At 39.0% G+C, this 25,434-nt stretch overlaps 1 protein-coding gene across 1 annotated transcript in view; it reads right to left on the bottom strand.

The window, feature by feature from the left end:
* The window catches only part of SHC3 (SHC adaptor protein 3), a 159,638-nt gene that overhangs the window by 110,844 nt on the left and 23,360 nt on the right, over positions 1 to 25,434 (bottom strand). The window contains exon 2 of the mRNA XM_023537949.1: positions 13,874 to 13,944. Within this exon, the coding sequence (XP_023393717.1) occupies positions 13,874 to 13,914 (41 nt within the window). The 5' untranslated portion in view covers positions 13,915 to 13,944. The remainder of the gene's footprint in view (positions 1 to 13,873; positions 13,945 to 25,434) is intronic.

The following is a 25,434-nucleotide window of genomic DNA, read 5'->3' as shown; positions in this document are numbered from 1 at the left end:
GGTTTGACACCAAAAGCAAAGATAATAAAAGCAAAAATAAACAAGTGGGACTACAGCAAACTAAAAAGTTTCTGAACAGCAAAGGAAACCATCAATAAAATTAAAAGGCAACCTACAGAAGAGGAGAAAATACTTGCAAATCATATGTCTGATGAGTTAATTTCCAAAAATATGCAAAGAATTCATAAACTAATAGCAAAAAAAAAAATCCAATTTAAAAATGGGCAGAAGATCCAAATAGACATATTTCCAGACATACGAATGGCCAATGGGTACATGAAAAGGTGCTCAACATTACTAATCATCAGGAAAATACAAATCAAAAGCACAATGAGATACCACCTCACACCTGTTAGAATGGTTGTCATCAAAAAGATAAGAGCTAACTATTGGCGAGGATGTGGAGAAAAGGATGTGGAGAAAAGGATGTGGAGAAAAGGGAACTCTTGTATACTGTTGGTGGGAATGTAAACTGGTACAGCCACTATGGAAAACAATATAGAGTTTCCTCAAAAAAATTAAAAGTAGGGCTATCATCTGATCCAGCAATTCCACTTCTGGGTATATTTCCAAAGAAAATGAAGTCACTATGTCGAAGAGCTACCTGCATTCCCATGTTCACTACAGCATTATAAAAAAGAGGGAAATTCTGCCATTTGCAACAACATGGATGGATCTCGAGGGCATTATAAGTCAGACAGAGAAAGACAAATACTGTATGATATCATTTATAGGTAGAGTCTAAAAAAAAAAAAATCAAACTCATTGAAACAGTAGATTGGGGTTGCCAGAGGCAGGGATGGTAATAGGGCGGGGGAAATGGGTAAATGTAATCAAAGAGTACAAACTTCCAGTTATAAGATAATGTACAGCATGATAACTACAAAATATTTTTGTAAAGATTTTGTTCCTCTTTATTGCTGAGTAATGTTCTATTATACTGACATACAATTGGTCTGCCTGTTCTCCGATAGATATGTATTTGGTTTATTCCCAATGTGAGGCAATTATGAATAAAATTGCTATAAACATTTATATACAGGATTTTGCATGTTGTGTGATATGTTTTTATTATCTGAAAAAAAAGATGGGATTGTTGGGTCATATGGTAAGCAACAAACTTTATATAAGAAATTGTCAAACTGTTTTCCATAGTGACTGTACTATTTTGCATGCCCAACAGCCATGTCTGAGAGTTTCAGCTGCTCTTCCACATCATGGCCAGCCTTTGGTATTGTCAGGGTGTTTTGTTTTATTTTGTTTCTCATTCCAGTAGATGTGTAGTGTTATCTCAACTTGGCTTTAATTTGCATTTCTGTAATGACTGATGATGTTTAACTTCTTTTCATGTACTTTTTTCTATTCATATCTCTTCTTTGGTGAAGTACTGTTCACATCATTTTTGTCTGTGTTAAACTGGTTTGTTGCAAAGACTTGTTATTAAATTGGTTTGTTGCATAGAATTCTTTCTATGTTCCAGATATAAGTCCTTTATCAGATAAGTGTTTTGTAAATATTTTTGCCCAGTCAGTGGTTTGTCTTTCATTTTTTAGTAATGTCTTTCGAAGAGAAAATTTTTAACTTTGATTAAACATATTTGTCCTTTTCTTTTCTGGTTTGTGCTTTTTGTGTCCTAAGAAATCTTTGCCTAACCCTAAATTACAAAGACTATCTTATTTATTTTATTCTAGAAATTACACAGTTTTAACATTTGGATTCAGGTCTAAGAGGTGTTTCAAGTTTACTTTTGTATATGGCGAAAGAAGTTTGTTGTTCTTGGCTTCTATGGGTAGATATTCAATTGTCTCAGCAGCATTTGTTGAAAAACTCATCTTTTTTTCACTAAGTTATCTTGGCACTTTAGTCAAAAATGAATTGACTATTACATGTGGATATGTCTCTAGACTCTACATGTCTGTCTTTATGTCCTTATGCTGACACCACACTATATTGATTATTATAACTTTATAGTGGGAGTTCTCTTTGTATTGCTTTTCCAAAATTGTTTTGGCTATTCTAGGTCTTTGATTACTCTATATACATTGAAGAATCAGCTTGTTAATTTCTACAAAAAGTCTACTGGGACTTTGATTGGAATTGTATTAGATCAATGTGGAAAGATTTGATATTTTAACAATACTTTTAATCTATGAACACAGTGTATTTCTCCACTTATTTAGATCTTCTTTAATTTCTCTAATCAGTGTTTCATAGTTTTTTGCATATAAATCTTACACATATTTTGTTCAATTCTATACTATTTCGTGTTTTTATGATATTGTAAATTATCTTTTTAAAATTTCATTTTCCAATTGATCTTGCTAGTATATAAAAATACAGTTGAGGATGTGGTTCCATAGTCTAGCAGTTAGCATGTCTGCTTTACACACAGAAGGTCCCAGGTTCACGCCCCAGTGGAGCCACGGTCCATGGTTTACAGCCATGCCAGCTGTCTGAACAAGCCCGATGTCTGATCTTGGAAGCTAAGCAGGGTTGGGCCTGGTTAGTACTTCAATGGGAGACCACCTAGGAAGACTAGGTGCTGTAGGCATAAATAATAATAAATAAAAAAATACAATTGCTATTTGTATTAATTGTATTCTGCAAACTTGTTAAACTCACTATTAGTTCTTGTAGCTTTTATGTAGATGCTTCAAGATTTTCTATGTAGATGATTATGTTATCTGCAAATAAATACAGTTTTATTTCTGCCTGTCCAGTTTGTATGGTTTTTTTTCCCTTGTCTTACTGCACTGACTAAAATCACTAGTATGATGCTGAATAAGAGTTGTGAAAACTTGCCTGTTCCTGATATTAGAGAGAATGTACTCAGTTTTTCACCATTAACCATAATTTTAGCTTTAGTTTGTGGATGTCCTGTTATCAAATTAAGTTTCCTTTTATTTCTAGTGTGCCGAGAGTTTTTATCATAAATATATGTCAAATTTTGTCAAAGCCTTTTCTGCATCTATTGAAATTTTCATATTACTTTGCTGTTATGGGGAATTACATTGATTGATTTTTTTTAATGTTGAACCAACCTTACGACCGTTGGGTAACCCCTCCAGTGTATGATGTATTGCTGGATCCAATTTGCTACTGCATTGTTAAGGTTTTGTGTCTAAGTTCATGAGGCTTTTTGTTTGTTTCATGTTTGTTTGTTTGTTTGTTTGTTTGTAATACCTTTGTCTGGTTTTGCTATCAAGATAATATTGGCCTCATAAAATGAACCAGGAAGACTTCCTTCCTATTTTCTGGAAAAGATTGTGGATAATTGGTGTTATCCACAATCTTAAATGTTTGGTAGAATTCACCAGTGAAACCACGTAGTTCTAGAGTTTTCTCTGTTTGAAGGTTTTATTTTTATTATTATTATTTGTTTTACTATAAATTTAATTTCTTTAATAGATATAGGCCTATTCAGATTATCTATTTTTTCTTTAAGCCACTTTGGTAGCTGCAGCTTTCAAGAAATTTTGTCCATTTCCTCCAAGTTATGCAATTTATTGGCATAAAATTGTTCAAAATATTCCCTTATTATCCTTTCAGTGTCTGTAGTATCTGTATAATGTCCCCTCCTTCATTCTTGTTATTGACGATTTGAATTTTCTCTCTTTTCTTAATTAGTCTAACTAACAGTTTATCAATTTTAGTGATCATTTTAAAAAACAAATCTGGTTTCAAATATTTTTCTATTCTTTTTCTGATTCCAATTTCATTCATTTCCAATGCTCTTTAAATGGTCTAAAGGACAATAAATCTTAGGGGGAAAAAAACATGGATAGCAATGATTCTGAGTCAAGAAATGATTCACTATATTCAGACTCACATTTAGAAGAAATTTTTAAGACTACTATTTCATATTGCTTATATTTTCCTTTTAACAGATGTACAAGTGTTATAATGGTATAAATCTGAGTCTGCAAAAATCCAAAATAGCTTTCCTAATATATAAAAATTGGTTCTCAGTGATATGAAAACATTGCGTCACATTTTAAAAATTGGTTCTAAGTGATATGAAAGCATTGCATCACACAGTGCTTTTTTGTTTAGTGACTATAAAATAATGAAGTATTTTTTACAGTAGATGATATTTTATAGTAGATGAAATATGATCTGTGTCTTTACAAGTCCAATACCATGTGCAATGAGGTAAAAGCCTGCAGAGCAATTCAGACAAAGTAGTCTTAGGGCTTAGGGCAAAATCAAATAAATACTTCTGTGGTGGAATATTTGGTCTTGAGGTATGGATAGTGGACCAGGAGAATGGGGTACTATGTAAGCCAGTGTGACTGTGAAAAGGTGGAATTGTGGGGAGTTATGGGAAATATATTTGCAAAAATATGCTGAGGCGGGTCAAGTAGATCACTGAATAATACGTTAAATTTTTTCATTGTATTCTGCAGGTAATAGATAAACCATGAAACTAAGTGGGGTATAATATGTTTCAGGCACATTAACTGATTAGCAGATACAAAGAGAATTGAAGGAGAGAGAGACTGGATAAAAGAAGGGAAATTACATGTGAAGTTTCCAAGGGAAAACCAACCAGCATTGGTAATTAAACAAGGGAGAATGAGATAAGACTGACTGCAGTTTCTAGTTTGGGAGATGTATACATTGCACTTATGACAAACATATAAGGAGATGTGAGCTGCACTCAACTGTGGTAATGGAGGTGAGAATGATGGACAATAAACAGAACAGAGAGACAGAGATAGGTCACTCGGGACTTGACAACTGACTGAGCATCTGCAAAAAGACACAGGTCCAGTCAGCTGCTATGAACACAGGGCTGAACTTGAGAGGATACAGGTACAGATATAGATGTATAACTTACACACGTAGAAGTATTATTTAAAGCAATGAGATTATCAACAAGAAGAGGATATAATAAAAATAGAAATATCAATATTAGCTACTATATCTTGAGCCCTCTCATGTAGTAGAGATCATGTAAAGTGCTCTTCAGATATTAACTCAATTACTTCTCAATCCTATGAAGGAGGCACAATTATGATTCCTATTTTAAAGATGGGGAAACTGAGACCCAGAGAACTTAAGTTACTTACACAAGATCACATAGCTGGAAAGTTGTTCAGCCCAGCAGAAGCCCAGATAATCTGACTCCAGGGCCTGCAATGCTAGGCTGCCTTCTGCGAGGGCAAAGAAATCCTTATGAAATGATGTATTTGGGGGGTAAGTGAACTCAGAGAATAAGACAGAAAAGGAGCAATCAGAGAGGTACATTCTTACACAAATGTGCTTCTGGCAGGAAGATTATAAATATACACCATGCCAGATGGTCCTTAAGGAGAGTATGGAATAAATGCCACGTAGTCATCTTATGGATTCTATTTAAACCATTCTAAGCCACCAAATTGTCTATGCTCTTCATTTTTAAAATTTTTGGATGAGTAGGATCACTTGAAAATAATAAATGGACTCCTTTTCAAAGTTGTGGTTTCATAGATGGTAGTTGCAAAAGGTTCAGAAGTGAAAAATAGATCTCTGGAACACTGCTTCTCAAAGTATGGTACCTGGACAGGGGCAGCATCAGTAGCCCCTGAAAACTTTTTAGAAAGGCATATTCTTGCCCTAACCCCAGACCCACTAAATCAGAAACTCTGGGGGTTGGGCCTAGCCATCTGTTGTAACAAGCTTACCAGGTGATTCTGATGTATGTCCAAGTTTGAGAACCACTGCTCTAGAAAATAAGAAGATCTGTGTGTGTATTAAAACTTTGGGAACCCTGTCCCAGATCAGAGCACTGATAGAATACAAATAATCCCTGTAGCCCCTTCTGCCCATTCTGTTGGGCTCTTAAAGAAATTCATACTACAGTGGAATCCAGATTAGGTAAGAAGTCCTTTCCTTCTTCTGTGATATGGTAGAGGAAAGACAAAGACCTTCTGTTCCTATTGCCATCATCCAAAGATAATATCAGGGTCACCTCGGGGACAGCCTAGGCCTTGGGCATGCCCAACTGACCCTGACACTCATGCCCAGGAGACTGTCTAGGAAGGTCTTCTTAACGAGGTGACCAGGACTAGGCCCCATGGTTGGAAGTTTCCATGCCCTTGGGCAATAAATATCATTGCTGGTAGAAATAGCTACTTAAATTGTACCTGATCCATTGTCAGCTGGTCAAAAAATTATGATGATGGGACAATCCTGACATAGTGTTAACCAATGCTTAAAAAGAAAAGGAGAAATGAGGAAATAGAATGATGTCTGTATTTACCACGTGGGGGGAAAAGAAGAATCAGGCTGGTTTATTCAGATGTATAAGGCAAGAAAAAGGAAGATAGACCTGTCCCTGACCTCTTGGAAAGGAAGATGGCATCTCATCCTTTCCACTCAGCTCCTTCCACCTCACCCCAGCCCACCTCATCTCATGCCACTCCCATTGGGCTCATCTTCCTTCGTTCCTCCCCCGCCATCGTACCCCTTCCCACTCTATTCCACTAGCTCAGTTCAAGCTAGTTGAGGTGATGAGGGCCTTGTCCTTTGAATAAAATATTCATATGAAAATTTTTGTTAAGAACACTTTTATTACATTTCCTCTATTATTTAGTGAAATTCAATGGTGAGTTGCTGAAGCACAAATGAGCATTCCCAGGATGAACAGAGTAAACATAACAGGAGCAGCACAGTCCTTGCAGAGCCCACACCGTCTATAACAGACCCCTTTCCTTAGGTGCATCTGTCCCAATCATCCCCATCAGACACTGAGTGCCTCCACAGACCCTGAGTTTGTGTTCATTCCCTTTGTGCCCTGCTCAAGGCCATCAATCCACTGGTCAGAAAGGGCACTCAGTAATTAACAGGGGATTCCCACCTCCCAGTGGTGCCCACCCACTCATTGTGCATCAGGGTTGGCTAGCATTCGCAGCTTCCTGAAGGTGGCATCCTCTTATTCAAGCAGCAGTAAATGCTACTTATGATCACAGACTCTGGGTCCTGATTGCTCTGGTTCAATTCTCAATTTTGCCACTTCCAAGCTGTGTGGTCTTCGACAATTTACATATACGTTCTGATCCTTAGTTTTCTCATCTCCAAAATGCACACAACTTTCCTCCCAGGTTTCCTGAGAAGAGATTCTGCATGCTCTTATCTCTATCTGAAATTACTATTCAATTCCCAACATTTGATCACTTCTAACTACAAAAATGACCAATTCATATGGTTTACCTTAACATCCTTCTTTTGTATATGTTTGTGTTTATTTTCGCTTTCTTCCTTCAATAGAAGGCAAGTTCTTATGTAGTATCTTATTCTTAATATCTAAACAGTGACTGGACATGGTATGCAATCAATAAATATTTGTTGAATGAATAAATGACATGCTTAATGAACGCCTGGATCATAGTAAGTACTCAATATTATTATTAGCAATTGGCAAAGCAAGAACATAAAATGAAATACTAGACCATACTGGCTTAAGTGAAAATTAATCCCTCATTACCAAATATTTTATCGTCTTCAATAACTTCAGTTTGTTATAGCAAACCAATTTTTCTTTACAACTAGACAAAAAACCCTGGATCAAATTGGTTGATACTGATAAGTAGTGATAATAGCAATCAGTAATTACTATTATATTATAGAAAAAATTGGAAAGAGTGAACTGAAGAATTAAATTCATAATAATAACCCTATCCAGATTTGTTGAACACCTACTATGTGCCAGGTGCAGCCCCAGCTTGCAGCCAAATGAGACTTGGCAAGTCTCATTTCTAAGACTCTCAACAGGCCTCTGGTGGGGGCTTCATCCCTATCTGTGGGTAAGGAGCCTCACTCTGGAGAGGGAATGAGGGGGTGGGATGTGCTCCTCTGGTAAGAGTTCGTGCCAAGCTGGCACCCAAAGATCCCTTTACTCGCCTGCTAGATTAGGAGCCCCCACCCCCTGTACTAAGGGCTCTGCTTTGAGAGGTCAGGGGCCTGCTGTTCAAAGACCAGATCAGGACAGCTGTTCATAGGAGCCTCGACTGAAAACTCCAGTTCAGACACACAGACCCAAGGGCCAAGGGCTTTGATGCTTCATGAGTTCAGCCAGTCCACTGCATTGATAGAGATTTCTCCAGCATCCTCAGCCCGCTCTGGGCACCCCAAAGCATGAAGCTCTGCCCTACCCAGGGCAATCCTTAATTTAACTTAATTTAGCGGGGCGCAGTCAGTGGGCAAACACACCAGCATTCCCACACCTCCAAGGGAGAACTCTGAGGCACATCCTGCAGGGATTAAGCCAGTGCAAGGGCGGGACCCTGCTCCTGAACAAGCCCTCTGTCGGTAATCTGGTGATACAAGGATCCCTTTCCCTGCTCCCTGACCCCGCTCCCACTCTGTGCTACAGATGCATTTTGAGCACAGAGTGATGCCTGTGGGAAAGCAGATTCCATGCCCCAAGGCCCTCCCTGTATCCTAAAGGCACCTAGCTTGGACCAGACCTTGGTGCAGACTGTGGCCACATTCCTTCCCTGAGTCTGGTTCAGGCTCCTAACCTTTGCATGCATTAGAATTACTGAACAGAGTCGGACAGGCAGAACCTGCATGGGGCTGGTTAAGGGTTTTCAGGAGTGACTCTACTCACATTCCACACACCCCTGTGAAGCCCAAGTGGAAGTAATTGCCTCAGTCTCATATTTCTTTCAATGTGCCATGTGGTGGGGGTAGAAATCCGGCCTGGGCTAAAATGCTCCTTCTCCAAGGAAGTCCTTCCAGGCTTGCCCATGCCCCAGGGATCCTCTCCTGTGTTTTCATGATACTTTTCACCTGTACTGAACACCTGTCCCTCTGCCTTGAGACTCTGAATCTCTCCCCTAGGCCATGGCTCCCTGGGTACCTGTATCCACACACCCCTGTGTCTAGCACATTCCTGCACACAAACACCAATGAAGGAGACACCACAGGGGCACAAAACTATTCTGGTTGGTGTTAAAGCCCAAGTAACAATATAGAAGTGAAGCAGAAGAACTCAGCCTACTTTATCCAAAGCTCAGATGCGTTTGCACGTAGGCAAGCTGGTGTTTTCAAAAAGAATTCTAAACTGAGAAAACACTAACTCCCTCCCTGCCAGGCCTCGCCCCTCTGGGGGTGCAAGGCTGCAAGAGGCTCAACCTGAGAAACATGTTCAGAACAAGTAAATTTAGAAGGAGCCAATGAGGTTAAAATCACAAGTTAGCCTTCTTGCATTGCCCAGAAACACAGAGGTGGGTGGGCAGACTGCTCATGCCACTGCTCTCTTTTCTAATTCTGAGAATCAACGAGCCTCACGGAAGATTTTTACAGACTTGCTCTTTTTCCTGACATGCTGACCTTAAATCAACATTGGAAGTGTTAATTTTCTAGTGAAAAAGGAACTCTGGAATATCATAATGAAGTAGTCGAACTGGAAAGATGAGATCTGTGGAGTATCAAGGCATTTAGCAAAGTCAGCCGGTGTTCTATGTCACATGCCAGGTGCAAAGCCCACATCTTAACACCACCAACATCATGATTTTCAAATAAGGGCCCTCCCAAATGACTTCCTCTAGGGTCGCGAAGTGAGAAAGTGACAGAATCGAAGTTCTACCCATTGGGTGCAGCACCTCGAGTTCATGTTCTCTGAGAGGAAACAATGGCCCCACACCTGAACAAAAGATGTCTAGATCTCCACCTCCCAAGGGTTTCTGTCATTCCACCAAGCAGAGGGGTATCATTCCCTGGACCATTTGCAGCTCCTCCCAAGGTCAAGGAGCCCACCACCTTACCTGCCCCTCTTCTGCACATCCCTCTTCTGCCACCATAGCTCCTCGTAGCCTGAGCAGTGTCCCGAGGATAGGAAAGCCTCTATAAACAACACAAATACATTGTTAGTAAATGTAGCCTTTACCCACACCACACTATGTGCACTGCTCCGATCCCCCATGAACTTGTGATGACATGGTGTGACACAGACATGTTGGTGGCAGATGGTGAAGTGGTCTGGGTGGCTGTGGCATGAGTGGAGGAGGTCAGGGTGCCCACACGCAGCCTGCTCAGCCCCTCTCTTGCAGGAAGTCCAACCAGGGCGTGCGATCTCAGGGAGGCCTTTATGCACATGAGAGAAAATGCACAGGAGCTGGATGGATGCACACAGATGAGGGTGCCCAGGATGCGATGAAGCTGAAGGCTTGTGCAGTGAAAGTTTTTACCTTGGATATCTTTTGAGAGCATATATAGGATGTTGGAAGCCAGAAGAGACTGCAGAAGTGTTACCGAGCCTTCCAGGTCGACTCGGAGAGGAGAGGGTAAGCAGCATGGGGAAGTTGCACTGAGGTCATATGGCTGCCCTCCTTAAGGATGAAGACGGGTGCCTCCATGCAAGCCAGGCACCATGTTCATGGCATCACAGGCACCCACAATGCAGAACGCCATGTCTCCAGCTGCTGCTCCTTCTCTTTCATATCACCAAGGACATGCTTACTATTTTGTTCAAACTCAAGGCCCTGTAGCTGTCAACTGCCCAGAACTATCAGACCAATATCAAGTAGACATATATCCCTTGTGTGAAACATCAGACAAAAGATTCTAGCATGACACTACTCAGTCCCACTCACTGGCTGATGGCTGATCCCATGTTCACTTAAACTGTACCGTTTGCTGTAGTACTGTGAGAGACTGTGGCCAGTGCCTCTGAACTTCAACATACATGTGACATCAGCAATAAGTTTCCCAAGACCCCAGCAATACACTGAATAAGAAGAAAAGGGCAATACTTTCTCGAAAGAAAGATAGTTTCCTGTTACAAGTTTTGATTTTGGTTTTCAACCTAAAGAAATTTTAAGTATATTTCTGAGAATTTTCAAAATATCCCAATTCTGAAGCAGAACTCTCAGGTGTGTATAGGCCAAGTAGAATGCTAGGGGCAGTGCTGATGAAGGTCTGGGTCAAAGCAGAGTCTTGGGGGCCCATTGAAACTATGACAACTTATAAATAAATTTTAAAAAATACCTAAATCAGATTCGGTTGTTCACTCTCTACAATTTGGAAAAAATGGGTTTATGTTGGGCCCTGAATGACGTATCATACATCTCCTGAGCTCACTCTGGAAGTGTAGCAAGGCCACTCTTGGCTAAGTACAAGTTTACACATCCTGAGTGGAAAGTAAACTTGGCCGTTATCTGACAAACCCAAGCAATGTAGGTAGTCAGCTGAGGTCATTTAGAACCAAAAATACATGTCAAATTTTGCACTTACTGTTGGAGAAAGACATCTCGTTGAATACTCTGGGCTTAATTGTATATATACCTATAGACTTTCATGTTCTAAAAATGGCCTAATATGACTTCCAACAATAGATAATACTTAACACAATAAATAAAATAAAAATGAGCAGATGACAAAATCAAAGGAAAGAGGAAAGAAGGTAAGGCTGTGCTAGTCCAGTGACCAATGGTACATTGTGTAGGGTAGCCCGACAGGCTGCTTTCCAGGTCTCAGAGAGCATGGTCTCCCCCGAATCCTCTTACTGTAAACACAGTTGAACCTATCCCCCAATGCGAGTTGAAAGTAGTCACATGACAGGATTTCTCAGGGAGATGCATGGTGTGATTATCTGATGGTCAAGCTCAGGCCAGGGTAGGCCGGTCTCTAGAGCAGTGGTTGTCCAGCATTGTTGGCCACAGTAATCTCATGTGAAAACCCAATGGCCTAACTATGATGAAAACAGAGGTCTCTGACTATCCCCGCATTGGGAAGCAGGGTCCTCCCTCTTTGGGACCCCCACCTACCCAGGATAACACAGACCTGAGACCCTCAGGGGTTGCCCAGTGTGGTGTCAGGGAGAGTGGAGGTTTCCAAGGGGTTTTCACAGACCATGAAGTGGTGCTGGCGGTAGGGAGGGAGTAGGGCAGTTTCTGTCAGCCAGTGGAGCAAATATGGAAAACACCAAAATAGTCAAGTTTCATGATTCTTGGCAATGGGATTTCTGATAGCCTGCAATAGTTATGTGAATCTACAGGGTATGGGGAGGTATCCAATGCCACATTCCAAAACTGTACTGCATGCCGGACACATCAGAGAGTAAGCCATGCTGGTTTGGCAATGAAGAGCATGTGGGGAAGCTATTTCCTTCTTCAGAAGCTATTTCTTCATCTGGAGTGCATCTCTGGGCAGACTTTCACAAATACCATATCTCTAAGTTCCTCTCTGTACCCCACCAGCAAGCTGACCCAGAAAAGCAGCATGTGCCAAGACCACCATCTATATGACATTAGTTTTTTCTCACACTCATGGATACTCCCTTTTTCTCTGAAAAGTGGGATCGTGCATCCACTGTGCTGAATATGAACTCAGACAACGAGACAGAGAAAACACTAAAGAAGGCTGCCTCTTTGCAATGTAATTATCACATCTGCCCATTTGGGTTCTACTCCAAAGAGTGCTAAGACCCTCATCCAAGGGAGCACTGGGATGGTTCACTAATCCCCGCACCCATCACCCATCCTGACAGGCACAACATGGTCTGTGCCTCTAACATGTCCCTCAATCATCTGCATATGCATCTTTTTCCACCAGACCGGGAGGCCTGGCTAAGCAGGACAACCCACGATGGCCAGCACACTGCACATGCACAGCCAGCAGTAAATGCTCAATGAATATATCAGGAGAATTGAAATGACTTTATCATCTCAGAAGTTCTAGTATCTATTAAGGGAATTCGTCAATAATTCTCTTTAAAAACAACCTTCATCACACAGGAGAAGGTGAACACTGTCATAGGTTCCAGTATTCTCCAAGGAACATGGCAGAGTACTCTTCCCACAGGTGCTGCACTGCACATGCCTTTTCATGGGCAAGAAGAATGAATGACTAAGCAAATGTTCAAACTTTTCTTTTAAATGTTCTCCGTTCAAAATACCATTCTTTGGCCTTGACAATTTTCATAAACCATTTTCTACAAATATGTGGAGATTATGAATGTTGGTGGGTTTACACCGTGTATGTGTGTCCTGAGGAGATTTAGAGAAAAGAGGAACATCAACTCTTCTGAACACAAATTTCTTCAGTGAGGAAGAATAGTTATCTCGTGGTACTTAAAACACAGAATTGAGACACGTACATTATTTAGCAGCTAATTACTATATATAATTGCTTTCTAAATCTCATTCTTTAGACTTTGGCTTGCTAACCCAAAGATATACAATCCAGCAACTTGAGTGGAATAAATGAGGCATTTTCTGAGGTCACAATTTAGATAAAACAATTCCACAACTGCCATAGCAACATAAGCTCCTCACGCACGGACGGAAATGCAGCTTTTGACAGACTCAGTCCTAGCTTTCCAGTCCTTCTGTTCAAGATGACTTGAAATTGGCATTTTTTCCTAAATGTGTAAACTATGTCAGGCTATGAATTTTATAAAAACAATGCTTAAATACAGAACTGGCGCTCAAGAAGTTTAGAATCTAGTTGATGTTGAAGAATATATAAACCTGTTTAAAGTCACTGATACCTTAAAAGGATTAGTCTGCTTTTTAAATTACTACTCCCATTAACATTTCTACTTCCAATTCTATTCATTTTAATTTCCACGTATACCGATAGACATTTTCCCCTTACATGTTGGTTTTCTTTTTAAAAAGAACAGTTCAGCAAAGTTTAAGTATCATTCTGGTATTAGAGTTCCCTTTATTAAAAGAAAGGCATAAGCACTCTGCAGCTCAGTTACAAAAAGTGCTTGGAAGGAGGGGCGTGTTCTTCAAGGTGCTATGTCAGGAGACACATGTCACAAACGTGGATGAATACGTGGAAGCCTTGAAATCCATTGGGTCTGCCCCCAGCCTCCAGCACTCAAGGGGCATTCCTTTCCAAAGTAAAATCCCAGGAGTCTATTTTCAAAAAGGCTTACCTGGTAATTTGTGTTCTTGTACTGAAGTCAAGAGACCTCATTGAGCGTAGAACTTCTATGCAGCCCAAGTACTGCAAGAGGAAAAAACATAAATCATGAACCCCAGGAGCTGAGATGAAGAGACACCTCCTAACAACATCAAGGGTATTGCTAGAAGCCATACACATTTCTTAAATCACATTTAACTTTATATTCATGGCGATGCTTTGTCTCATTTCTATAAAAGCAATAACTCAAACCATAAGAAAATCCTGAGTGCCTAGATTGGTACTGCAATCATATTTTCTGAAACCTGTAGTATTTTCATTTTATTTAAAAGTACATTTTTTAAAAACTCCTGTTAAGGTGTAACTTATATGTCATAAAATGCAGAAAACTTAAATGTGTAATTAATGATTGTTTAAACTTGCTGTGTAATCACCACCACATCCCAACATCTTACATCATATTTCAATTCCTTTACAAGGCTTCTAGAGGTTTATAATTTTTTAAAAGTATGAAAACAATATAATACCAGCATTCTTGCCATTATTAAATTTTATTATTTAATAAATATATTTTGAATTCTATGAATAAACTATAGACTACCCTCAAAGATGCTTTATTTTAGATTACCAGAGAGCCCTCTTCTGCATTATTTAATATAAATTCTCAGAAGTTCAATTTACACATCTACATTTGTAGTTAAACTTTTATCAATTTCACACATGAAAATGTATACATGTGTGTGTGAGTATATGGACATCATTGAAGTTATAGATAAACAACTGGAATGGTAGAAATACAGCATTGTGTTCCAAGGCCCTTGGGGAGTTTGAAGGTACAGATGTTTTATACTAATACTTTTAAATTTAAACTTAGCAGGAGGAGACTTCACGGTGTAGTACAGAAAAGGCTGCATTTGAATTATTCAGAAAACCTGAATTTGAGACTGGCTCTGTCATATCTTGTTATGTAATTTTAAGCAAAACTTTAAACATCTCTAAACCTAAGTCTCTCTACCCATAAAATGTGACTTTTACATCCGACCATTACACGGTCATGTGAAACTGCTACCATCACATCATAGTTATTTAAATACCACCACCACCGTCACAGCTATGTGGATACCATGACCAACACTGCAGAGTATATTGCAGAGTATATAAATTCGATAATGACCAACACTTCAGAGTCATGTGATTATAGCGACCAACACCACAAGCTTGTGAATGCCAGGACCAATGTCTCAGGGCTATGTGATTACCAGCACCACCAAAGTCACAGACTGATGCAAATACCACATCCATCATTGCAGAGTTATATGGATACAACGACAAACATGACAGAATATGTAAGTACTGTGACATCACAAGGCATATGAAGACTATGAGCAATAGTGCAGGTTACATGAATACTACCATCACTATTAAAGTTATGTGGATGCCGCCATCACTACAGCAGGGTTATGTGACTACTTCTACCACTCTTGCTAAGATATATGAAGATCATAACCCACTTTGCAGTTATGAGATTACTGCACCCAACACTGTCACAGTTATGTGAACATCATGACAATGTCCCAGAGTTACGTGAGTACCCCTACCAGCAACAGTACAAAGCGAAATAATTACTATGACCAAAGCGGCAGAGCTGTGTCACAGCAACATCACTGCCTCTCAGATATATGAAAACCACCATCACCACCATTGCAGAGTTATGCAAATTTCACATCCATAGTCTCACACTTAGGGTAATACTCCATAGCCACCATCACAGGTATGTGAATGTGACAATAAATACTGCAGATTATCTGAAAATCATGCTCACCATCACAGAGCTATTGAAAATCATGACCAAGGTTGCAGAGTTATGTGACTACCACCACCACCACAGAGTAATGTGAATATCATGAACACTATAACAGTTATATGGGTATCACGAACAACCGTACAGTGATACTTGAGTACCATAATCACCAACATCACAGTTATATTAATACCGCCACGACCAGCACAGAATTATCTGAACGCCACATCCAGCCTCAGAGTTTTGTGACTACCATGACCAAAGTTGCGGAGCTATATTAACATAAATCCACCAGAGTTCTGTGAATTCCATGATGATCATCATAGTTATGCAAATAATATGACTAGCATTGTAACATTTCATGTATCCCAAAACAACCGTTGAGGAGTTGTAGAAATATAAGTACCATGACCATTGTAGAATTATGTGAATACCACCACAAGCATCATAGCAGAGTCATTTGAATATACCACCAATATCATCTCATATTTATAGAAGTACAATCAGTGCTATTGAAGAGGCATGTTAACACCACCACCAACATTACAAAGTTATGTAACTAAAACCAACAACCTCACAGTTGTGTGAACACCATGTCCACCCTCGTAGTGCTATGTAGAAACCACACCAGTGCTGATGAGTAATATGAATACCACTGCTACCATCACTGAGTCACATGAAGACCATGACCAACTTTACAGAGTTAAAGGATTAGCACATCCAATACTATCAGTTATATAAAGACCACCACAACCGCCGTGTGGAGTTATCTGAAAACCACAACCATCCTGGCAGATCCAGAAGAATATCACCAAATATGTCACAAAGATATGTTAACACTATGATTACCATCATAGTTATGCAAATATTGCCACCTCCATTGCAGTTTTGTGAATACCATGACTCCCAACGAGGTTGAGTTATGTGACTATCTTGATGAGAGTCACAGATTTACATGAATACCGCCACCACTACCTCATAGTGACATGTTAATGCCAACTCCACCATCATCATAGAATTGTGTAAAAATAGGCAAACTTCCTTTTATTGTGCTTCACGTTTTTATGCTTTGCATATATTGTGTTTTCATCAACATCCAGGCAAGACCGTCCACCAGCAAATAGGTTGACTCGCTGAAGACTCAGATGATGGTTAGCATTCTTTAGCAATAAAGTATTTTCTAATTAAGGCATATATATTTTTTAGACATGTGCTGTTGCACACTCAATAGACTACAGTATAGTGTAGACATAATTTTTATATGCACTGGGAAACCAAAAAATTCATGTGACTCGCTTTACTGTGATAGTTGCTTTACTGTGGTGGTCTGGAACCAGACTCATATCTCCAAGATATGCCGGTACCATGACCAAGTCACAGCATTACCTGAATTACACCATCACCACTGTCACAAGATATGTAAATAGCACCACTAATGTTGCACACTTATGCCAATACCACAACAAATGTTGCAGGGTTATAGAAATACCATGATGAATTTCACAGCATCTATAAACACAACCTCTAACATTGCAGGGTCATATAAATACCTGACCTCTGACACCTAGTTATTTGAATACCACTTCTACCACCAGCATGATGTGTGAATACCATGACCAGCCTCACAGAATCATGGGTATTACATCAGCAACAGTGTCACGTAAATGCAACTACCAACTACGACAGTTGCAGATTGCATATATGCTAACGCCACCACCATGACAGGGCTATATGATACCATGATCAAAGTCACAGAGATAAGTGGATAGATGGCCAATGACATAGTTTTAGAACTACTGCCACCAACATGACCACTGAGCTATGTGACTACCACAATCAGTACTACAGAGTTATATAAACACCATGACCAATATCATAGCACCATTCGAATACCATCACCACCACACCATTGTAGTTATGTGTATACTATGACCACCACAACAAGGTTATGTGAAGACCACCTGCAGTCACTTCACAGAATAACAAATAACATGATAACATTGCAGAGTTGGATGATTATTACTATCTCGATCATTGCAGTCATGTGAATACTACCAGCAGCAACTTTGCAGAGTTAAATAACACAGCCAACTTTGCAGTCATATAAATAAATATGTCCACAATGTCACAGGTTATTTTGAATACCACTATTGACAATATCACAGAATTATGTGATCATCACCACCAACATTAATGCAATGCTATGTGAATCTCATGACTAATGTAGCAGTTATGTGTAGACTATAACTTCTCAGAGTTATGTAATTACCGCCACTACCACCATCACAGCTATATCAATACCTCCACCACTGTCACAGAGTTGTGTGAATACAACTACCATGGCTGTCATGGAGTTATACGAAGGTCATCACCAACTTCAAGGAAGTATATGATAACTATCACCACCACATTCTCAGTGCTGTGTGACTACCGCCCCCAAGGTCACAGAGTTAAATTACCCTCCCAAGGGTCAGTAGCAACTTGTCCTCTCAAAACCAATGCCTAAAAAAGTTTATTTCTCAATCCTTCATAACACTTCTGAATTTTTGGCTAACAGGGGCAAAGTATTTCTCTTTCGTTGTTGTTGTTGTTGTTGTTTTAACTGACACTTCCTTGATATCTAATAAAGTTATGTAATTTTTCTCACTTGTTTATTGGCCATTTACACTTCTTTTTCTGTAAAGTGACTGTCCATATCTTTCTGTTAGGTTCTTCATCCTTTCCTTATAGACTAACAGGATGTTAATTTCCCACTTAATCATTTTTCTTTTGATGGTTTCTACATTTTACCTAACACAAATTGTTACTGCAGTAATATTATAGTATTGTGATCATGTCTATCATTTTCTGCATAGCTTTGGAGTGCCCTGTCTTGCTTAACAAGGTCTTTCCATCCCTGGATTCTTAAAATATTCTCCTAAATTTTATTTTAACAATATTTATTTATTATTTATTTATCTATGAATTCACTTATTTAAAGGTTTCATTTAATGTTTTTCATTTAGCTTTTTATCTATTTAGATATAGCATAAGTCAACATGTTAGACTTCAAATGCATACTACTTAAATCAGTACCACTGATTTAATAAGTCATCCATGTCTTCCTGGATCAATGTGCAACTGTGTAAGATACTAAATTCCTGTTTCTGTAGGGACCTTTATCTGAATTCTATGGTGTTGTACTTCATTTGTCAGTTCCTGTATCTCTTGCATATACTTTTCCTTAAGAACTTTCAAATTATTTTGTAAAGTTCCCTCACCCCTCAAAAACTGGGTTCCAATTGAAATCTCATATTACCTTGAGAGGAACTTATATTTGCTATTAAGTTTTTTAGCCATAAACAGAAGAGTTATCGCCATTTCAAATGTTACTTATTGCCTTTTATAATACTTTGTAGTATTTATTATAAATATCATATACTTTTCTTCTTCAATGCATTCCAAGGCATTTTTTTTTTTTACGTTTTTGTCACCACTCAGAAGAAGAAGAGTTTGATTTTTCTGACCTATGTCTTCTTGGTTTTCACTAGCAGAGAGAAAATGGATTGATTTAAGATATAAATACAAAATTCAATCAATGGGCTCCAAAGATGTACAAAACTGAAGATTTATAAAAGCTTGGACAATGGAGCCCAGAAAACCTCTCAACACCAAAGGGACTGAAATATAAAAGAAAGTATAAAGAAAGTCTCAGAGTTTAGATGCAGAAATTCTTACATCTGCCTCATAGGAATCCCAGAGGTGGAAGGAAGAAAAGATAAAGGAAATGAAATATTCAAGAATGAACAGAATAAAATGTTTAGTGTTGGAGGGAGACAGGAATGTTTATATATTCAAGAATCCCAGAAGAAATATTAAAAGAAGATGTACTTTTGGACACATGGCAGCTTCATTTCAGCACAAAAGGATCAAGACAGATATACCCTGAAAGCATTTGTGAGGGAAAGAAGAAACGGGTTACTTACAAAGAAAGTTCTCTTCCAGCACTAAATACATGAAGATAACATCATTGAAAGTCTGGAGAGGTGTTGAGCCACGAATTCTATTTCCACCTAAACTAGCATTCTAGTGGGAGGGCAAAGTGAAGACTCAGAAAGTTAACCACCCACAGATACCCTTGGAAAGAATCATTACAGAAAAACAACAAATACAAAAAAAGGAGGAGGTGGGCTATGAGAAACAATAAGAAAAGAATCAGTGAACATTACCAGTACAACTTATGCCTTAAGAATGATTGATGTATAACTCTAAATATGTTTTTTTACAATGATGGAAAATTAAATCTTCGAAGATTTCAACATGGCTAATAGAGAACAGATATAAAAGAGAGGTTTGAGAGGAGAAAGGAAACATGCAAAAGGCTACTGTATTTTGTGGAGGTAGGTCCAGAACTGATTAATTCTAGGTAGCAGTAAAAAAATGCACAAGTGTGTGAAATTGTACATGTGAAATATTCATCACTTCATTGTCTATATTGAGGGAAAATTTGACCCCTGTCCTCAAATGTTTATCAATAAGTATATGGTTACACATTTAGGAAACATCCAAAATATGATTACAACAGCAGGCATTTTTTAAAATAATTCAAGCTTAAAGTCCCCCCAAACACTATTACTTCCTCCACATTTTATTGGTTAAAGCAAGTCACAGCGTCAGTCCAGATTCAAGGGGTGGTGACCACTTAAGGGTTTGAACATGAAGAAGCTTGGTTCACTGGGTCCACCTTTGGAGATATGAGGGCACGAAGAGGAAATAAAGGTAGAGTAGGTGCTGGTGGGAGAAGTGGTGGGCAGGAGGAATGATGAGGAAGGATGAGGAAGGTTACCTTCAAATGCTTCTATATTTTCTAAATATTATATAACAAGAATGTGTTCATTTCTACTTGTATGACAAAATAATGAAAAATTAAATATTTTCCACCAAAAAAAAAAAAAAAGACCATGCTTAATTAAATTGGATTACCAAGCAATGATGCAGGATTGATCACAAAATGATCAAAGACATCTGGTGACTCTAATTACAAGGCATCTGTAACTGCCCTCCTTGATCCTCTGGAGAGCTACCTTGTTCTAATGATGCATTGGAGGGTGAAGTGGTCAGGGAGACCAGCCATGCTTCTCAGGTAGGTTAGTCCTACAACAAGCATCACTGAATTCCATCCTAGCACCATAGTGATCATTCAGAGATAGATATGTGATCCCAGCCAGGCCAATGAGTCACACCCTGGGGGTTTTGTTGGAACGGTCTGAACTACTTCCAGGAGTGACAGGTCCAACCCAGCTTCCAAGAGCTGCACAATTAATGGTAACTGCTCCTCAGTCCCAAATCTTTCAGGCCAGAGGAAGTAAGGAGAATTTATGAACAGTTAATTCTGGTGATTTCTACCCTCAGTGGCTATTAAAGTCACCTTCTAAAGATCATTTGAAATTACAGTGTGCCCAGGACTATTATTTTCAAGCATGGCCCATAGATGAGGAGGTCATTCATGATAGACCTGAAGAAAAGTCTATTACATCTTGAATATTTTATTGTCAGCATACTGAGTAATTTGCCTTTTAGGCTTTTGGTACTGGGCAAAAAAATTATCTCTTAAATGACTTTAAAATACCTAAGTAATCATAAATGGTAGCAGTTAATAATACGAACATTTGTTTGCTAGCTACATGTAAGAAATCTCCTACATCGGTCATGTAACAACTAATAAACACTTATCTGAACCTGTTGGGATGCTCAGGTGGAGAGAAATCAAACAGATCTCATAGTGCCTTCAGAGACCTTAAAGGTTACCATTCATACCTATGAAAGTTATACCACAGGGCAGCAAAAGAAATGTGCCAAAGCCAGAGTAAAAGACAAATTGCTGGGAAAGTAAAGAAGGAACTGTGGAGCACACCCCACAAAAGCTGTAAGTCTGGGGCAGCAGATCTTAAAGTATTGTCCTCCGCCAGCAGCCCCTGTATCATTTGGTAACTTGTTAGAAATGCAAGTCCCACACCCCCTACAATCTCTACGAGTGCTCTGATGTCCACCCAAGACTGATATTTGTCTGTATAGAGACTCATCTAACTTTTCAAGCTTTCTTTATCTGATCAATGTTGTATGCAGGTTATATAAGTTCAAATCTTGGTTCTTCCACCTAATAGTTATAACCTTAGTTCTTAATATTTGTTTAAATTTAATCTCCCAGAGCCTTGCTTTCCTTAAATCTCCTTTTTGGATTTGTCGTGAGTATAAACCCACCTGTAAAGTATCTCAAACAGCACCTGGCATACATGTGGCTTGAGATATCATACTATTCTTTGTATACGTTAGACCAGGTTCCTAGAGATACCTTCATACATGTAGCTAAAGGCTCAGCTACAGTTCACACTTAGCTAAAAATGGCATGCATTTCAGTGTGTTTTATTTCTTCAAACTCTAAATCACCTTGAGAGTCCCAAAACACTATGTCTTTTAGCTCCTCTGTTTCTGTGATAAGTCCTGGACATACAGCCCCCAGCTAGGACATCAAAACATCCCAAATCTTAGGCAACTGATGGCAGAACATTGGCGAATGGACCCTGTGAAAAGCCAAGTTCATGATATTAAAATAAAATCATTCCAATCAAGTTTCTGAAGGCTTTCTTCAGGAAACAGAGAAATATGGGCAAACAGTGTTGTTTGTAAAAATAATAACTCAAAAGCACAGAATAAAATTAGCTTTCTGAATGATAAATGTTAAAAGCAAAAACATCTAGGGGTGGAGACAGAGTTCTTGTAACAGAAGTAAGAATGTCACTGATAGAATAAACTGAGCTGGCTTGTTCAAAAATTCAAAGAAATAATGGGGGTGTGTAGGCAAGAAATCAAAGCCATCACGAAAAGCTGCAACTTACAAAGACCCTGAAAGAAAACTCAATTCATCCAGAGCAAGAAAATAACATGAAAATATTTCTCTTTCAATGCATAAGAAAAGAGTGATAACCACCAAAGTACTAAGACGAAAGCCATCATTTTGTAAAGTCTTGATAAAGATGGCTCTTTGCAACTGTGGGTCTGAACTGGCTATGAATGAGAGGAAAGGGCAGAGAGCTAAAAAATGAGTGGGGGAAGATTAGTCTAGTCACAGATGTGTCACCCTCCCCAGACTCTGATGCTCCCTCTCTCTCTTCTCATCCTGGAGAGCCGTGAGATGCCATCTTAGAGGTCGGGGAGAGCTGGAGATATGAGGGAGCCATGGCCAAGAGTGGGCTGAGGGTGACACCAGAACTGTCCATGCAGCTCTGGCAGTGGGTCTGTCCTTCCACTGGCACTCTCAGAGAAAGAAGGGGATAGTGGAAAGGAGGAAACACTGTTAGAGCCAGAATTACAGAAGGTCCCCATGGGATCCAAGAAGTTAAGGAAGGAGAGGCCTGGGTCCAAGAACAAAGGAAAACTTTCTGATATTCAGGGCTCACAGGCAGGGGAGCTAGGAGGCCAGAGGATGCTCAGGCACTCACTGAAACCTGAAGTAACCCCCAGGCCTCGAAATGAACTCACTCTTGCTGGATGCTCGGGACTTTCAGGACTGGGTGCAGAGCCTTTGCAGGGCAACTTAGCGTGTCATTATTGTTTTGTACTGCAAAACAATACTCAAATACATTCCTAGGTCTCCCGGGCCCTCAGGCCACTGACAAAGTCTGGAGTGTCTAAGCAGAGCCAAACCCTTCCTGGGGCCTTGTGGGGCACTGGGGGTCTTGAGCCCTAGTGTTTATTCTTCAGGGCTATGGCCAGACCCGAGTTTCAGTAAGGATCCATCTTAAAAGGTATTATTTAAAGAAAGACAGAGTACAGCTTGAAATTCCACGATCCTGAGAAATAGTAGGGTAAATCATAATAAAATGTGTGTGCAAATGCTTAAAAAAATATAAAAAAGCAGGGTCTTAGCTTTCATTTAAAATAATAATAATCTAAACAAATTTCTTCTTTATCCTCATGTTTTCTCTGCCAATCAAACACACATTTACACTGTATGTGTGATTATATAGACAAAGTAATGTAGGGAGGAGACGAGAGAACTAAAATGTGACATCAAGCTATATTCAGAGACTGCAATATGCTGATCAGCCTTACAGCCAGACGACTGAGGAAACCTGCAGAACAAAGGAAATTTTCTGCTGGGATTGCTAACAACTCATTTCCCACACTGTGAAGGGAAAACAGGTAAACAGAGTGTTTAAGTCGTGCCCTACACAAAATAAACACAATCATTCATTCCCTATGGCTAAAACCATGGGGTATCTATGGATCAAAAAGGCTGGGAACTGCCAGCAGGCCTTTCGCACTACATATTCTTACCCTTTCTTGCTACATACTCTTATCCTTTCACACTGTATGCCCATACCATCAAAGGAAAATGAGTAAACAAAGTCCTTAAACTGTAATTCATAGAAATTAAGAATGATATATAAAAGTGTCTTTTTCTCTGTTCTTCTTACTGTCTATGTCTCTATCTCTGTGTCTCTCTGAGTCTCAGGCTCTCTGCCTCTGAGAGGAGACCACGCTGTCTTTGGAGCATTATCTCTTCTCTAATAAACTTTCCTTTGACTCGAACTCTAGCATGCATTTGAATTCTTATTTGTGCTCAGCCAAGAACCATCTCTTGGTATAGGGGAATTTTCTTGGTACTTATGGTTATTTTCCCTGTCCTTCATCAAAAGGATGTGATAAGATACAAACCTGGGGTGCCACAGGGAGTATGCTAAGGGAGAAAAGTGGTCTTGTTCTTTTATTTCACACTTTTCAAGACTGCTGGAATTCTTTTTTCATAATAAGTGCAATAAGTAAGTGCATTACTCTTATAATAAGAGTATTATTTTTTAAAATATGTATAACTACACAGAAAATAACTTCACTATATATATAAAGAAGTTCAAAACAGTTTTTTTTGCTTCAGAAACTTCACTTCTGAAATTATAACAGAGGCCTGGATCCTAATTACCCCTACTCCTTAAAAAGCTTCATGAACAAAGATGCTTTGTCAACTGTTATTTATAAGAACAAAGAAACAAACTAAATGCCCCTTAGGAAACAGAGCTCAGCGTGGTCAAGCCACTAAATGGATTTCGTCATCATTACATATTTATGAAGATTATATAATTACTGTGGAAAAGGATGTAATATTGTCTATGAAAACCCAAATTATATATACAGTATGGTTATAACTGAGTCTTTGAAAACCTACATATAAAAATGGAAGGAAGAATACCAAAATGCTAATTTAATCATAAGAGCGAACATTTGTTCAGCATTCACTATGTGCCAGGCACTGTGCTGACCACTTTGGGCGGGAGCCTTGCACTAGCCCCACATAACAGGTACTATCACTAACTCCATTCTACGGTATGGAAATGTAGGTAGTATGAGGAGGGACTTTCTAGAAGACATCAGATAGCCACCAAACGTGTGAAGATGTGCTAAACATTGCAAGTGCTCAAAGCTTTACAATTAAATGCCACAATAAGAAAATGAAAATTGGCAAAAATTGAAAAGTTTACTGACATTAGTTTTGGTAGAAATGAGAGGAAACTGTATTTCTTATTTACTGTAGGTGGAACCAGAGTCCATACAACCTTTTCAGAAAATGGCTCAAAATATAGATGTGCATTCTTTTCTTCTGACCCAAAAACTTCTCTTGTGAAAAATCACTCAAGGGAGATTCACACACATTTTACAAAAAGACACGTGCAAAGATTTTCACTGTGTAGTTGTCTGTAAAAGAAGTTAAATAAATAGTGGTTGATCCAAGCAGTAAT

Source organism: Pteropus vampyrus, unplaced genomic scaffold (genome assembly GCF_000151845.1).
Source record: "Pteropus vampyrus isolate Shadow unplaced genomic scaffold, Pvam_2.0 Scaffold205, whole genome shotgun sequence".
Lineage (NCBI taxonomy): Eukaryota > Metazoa > Chordata > Mammalia > Chiroptera > Pteropodidae > Pteropus > Pteropus vampyrus.
Note: the sequence above shows the minus strand (reverse complement) of the source record. Positions and strands in the feature narration are given on the sequence as shown.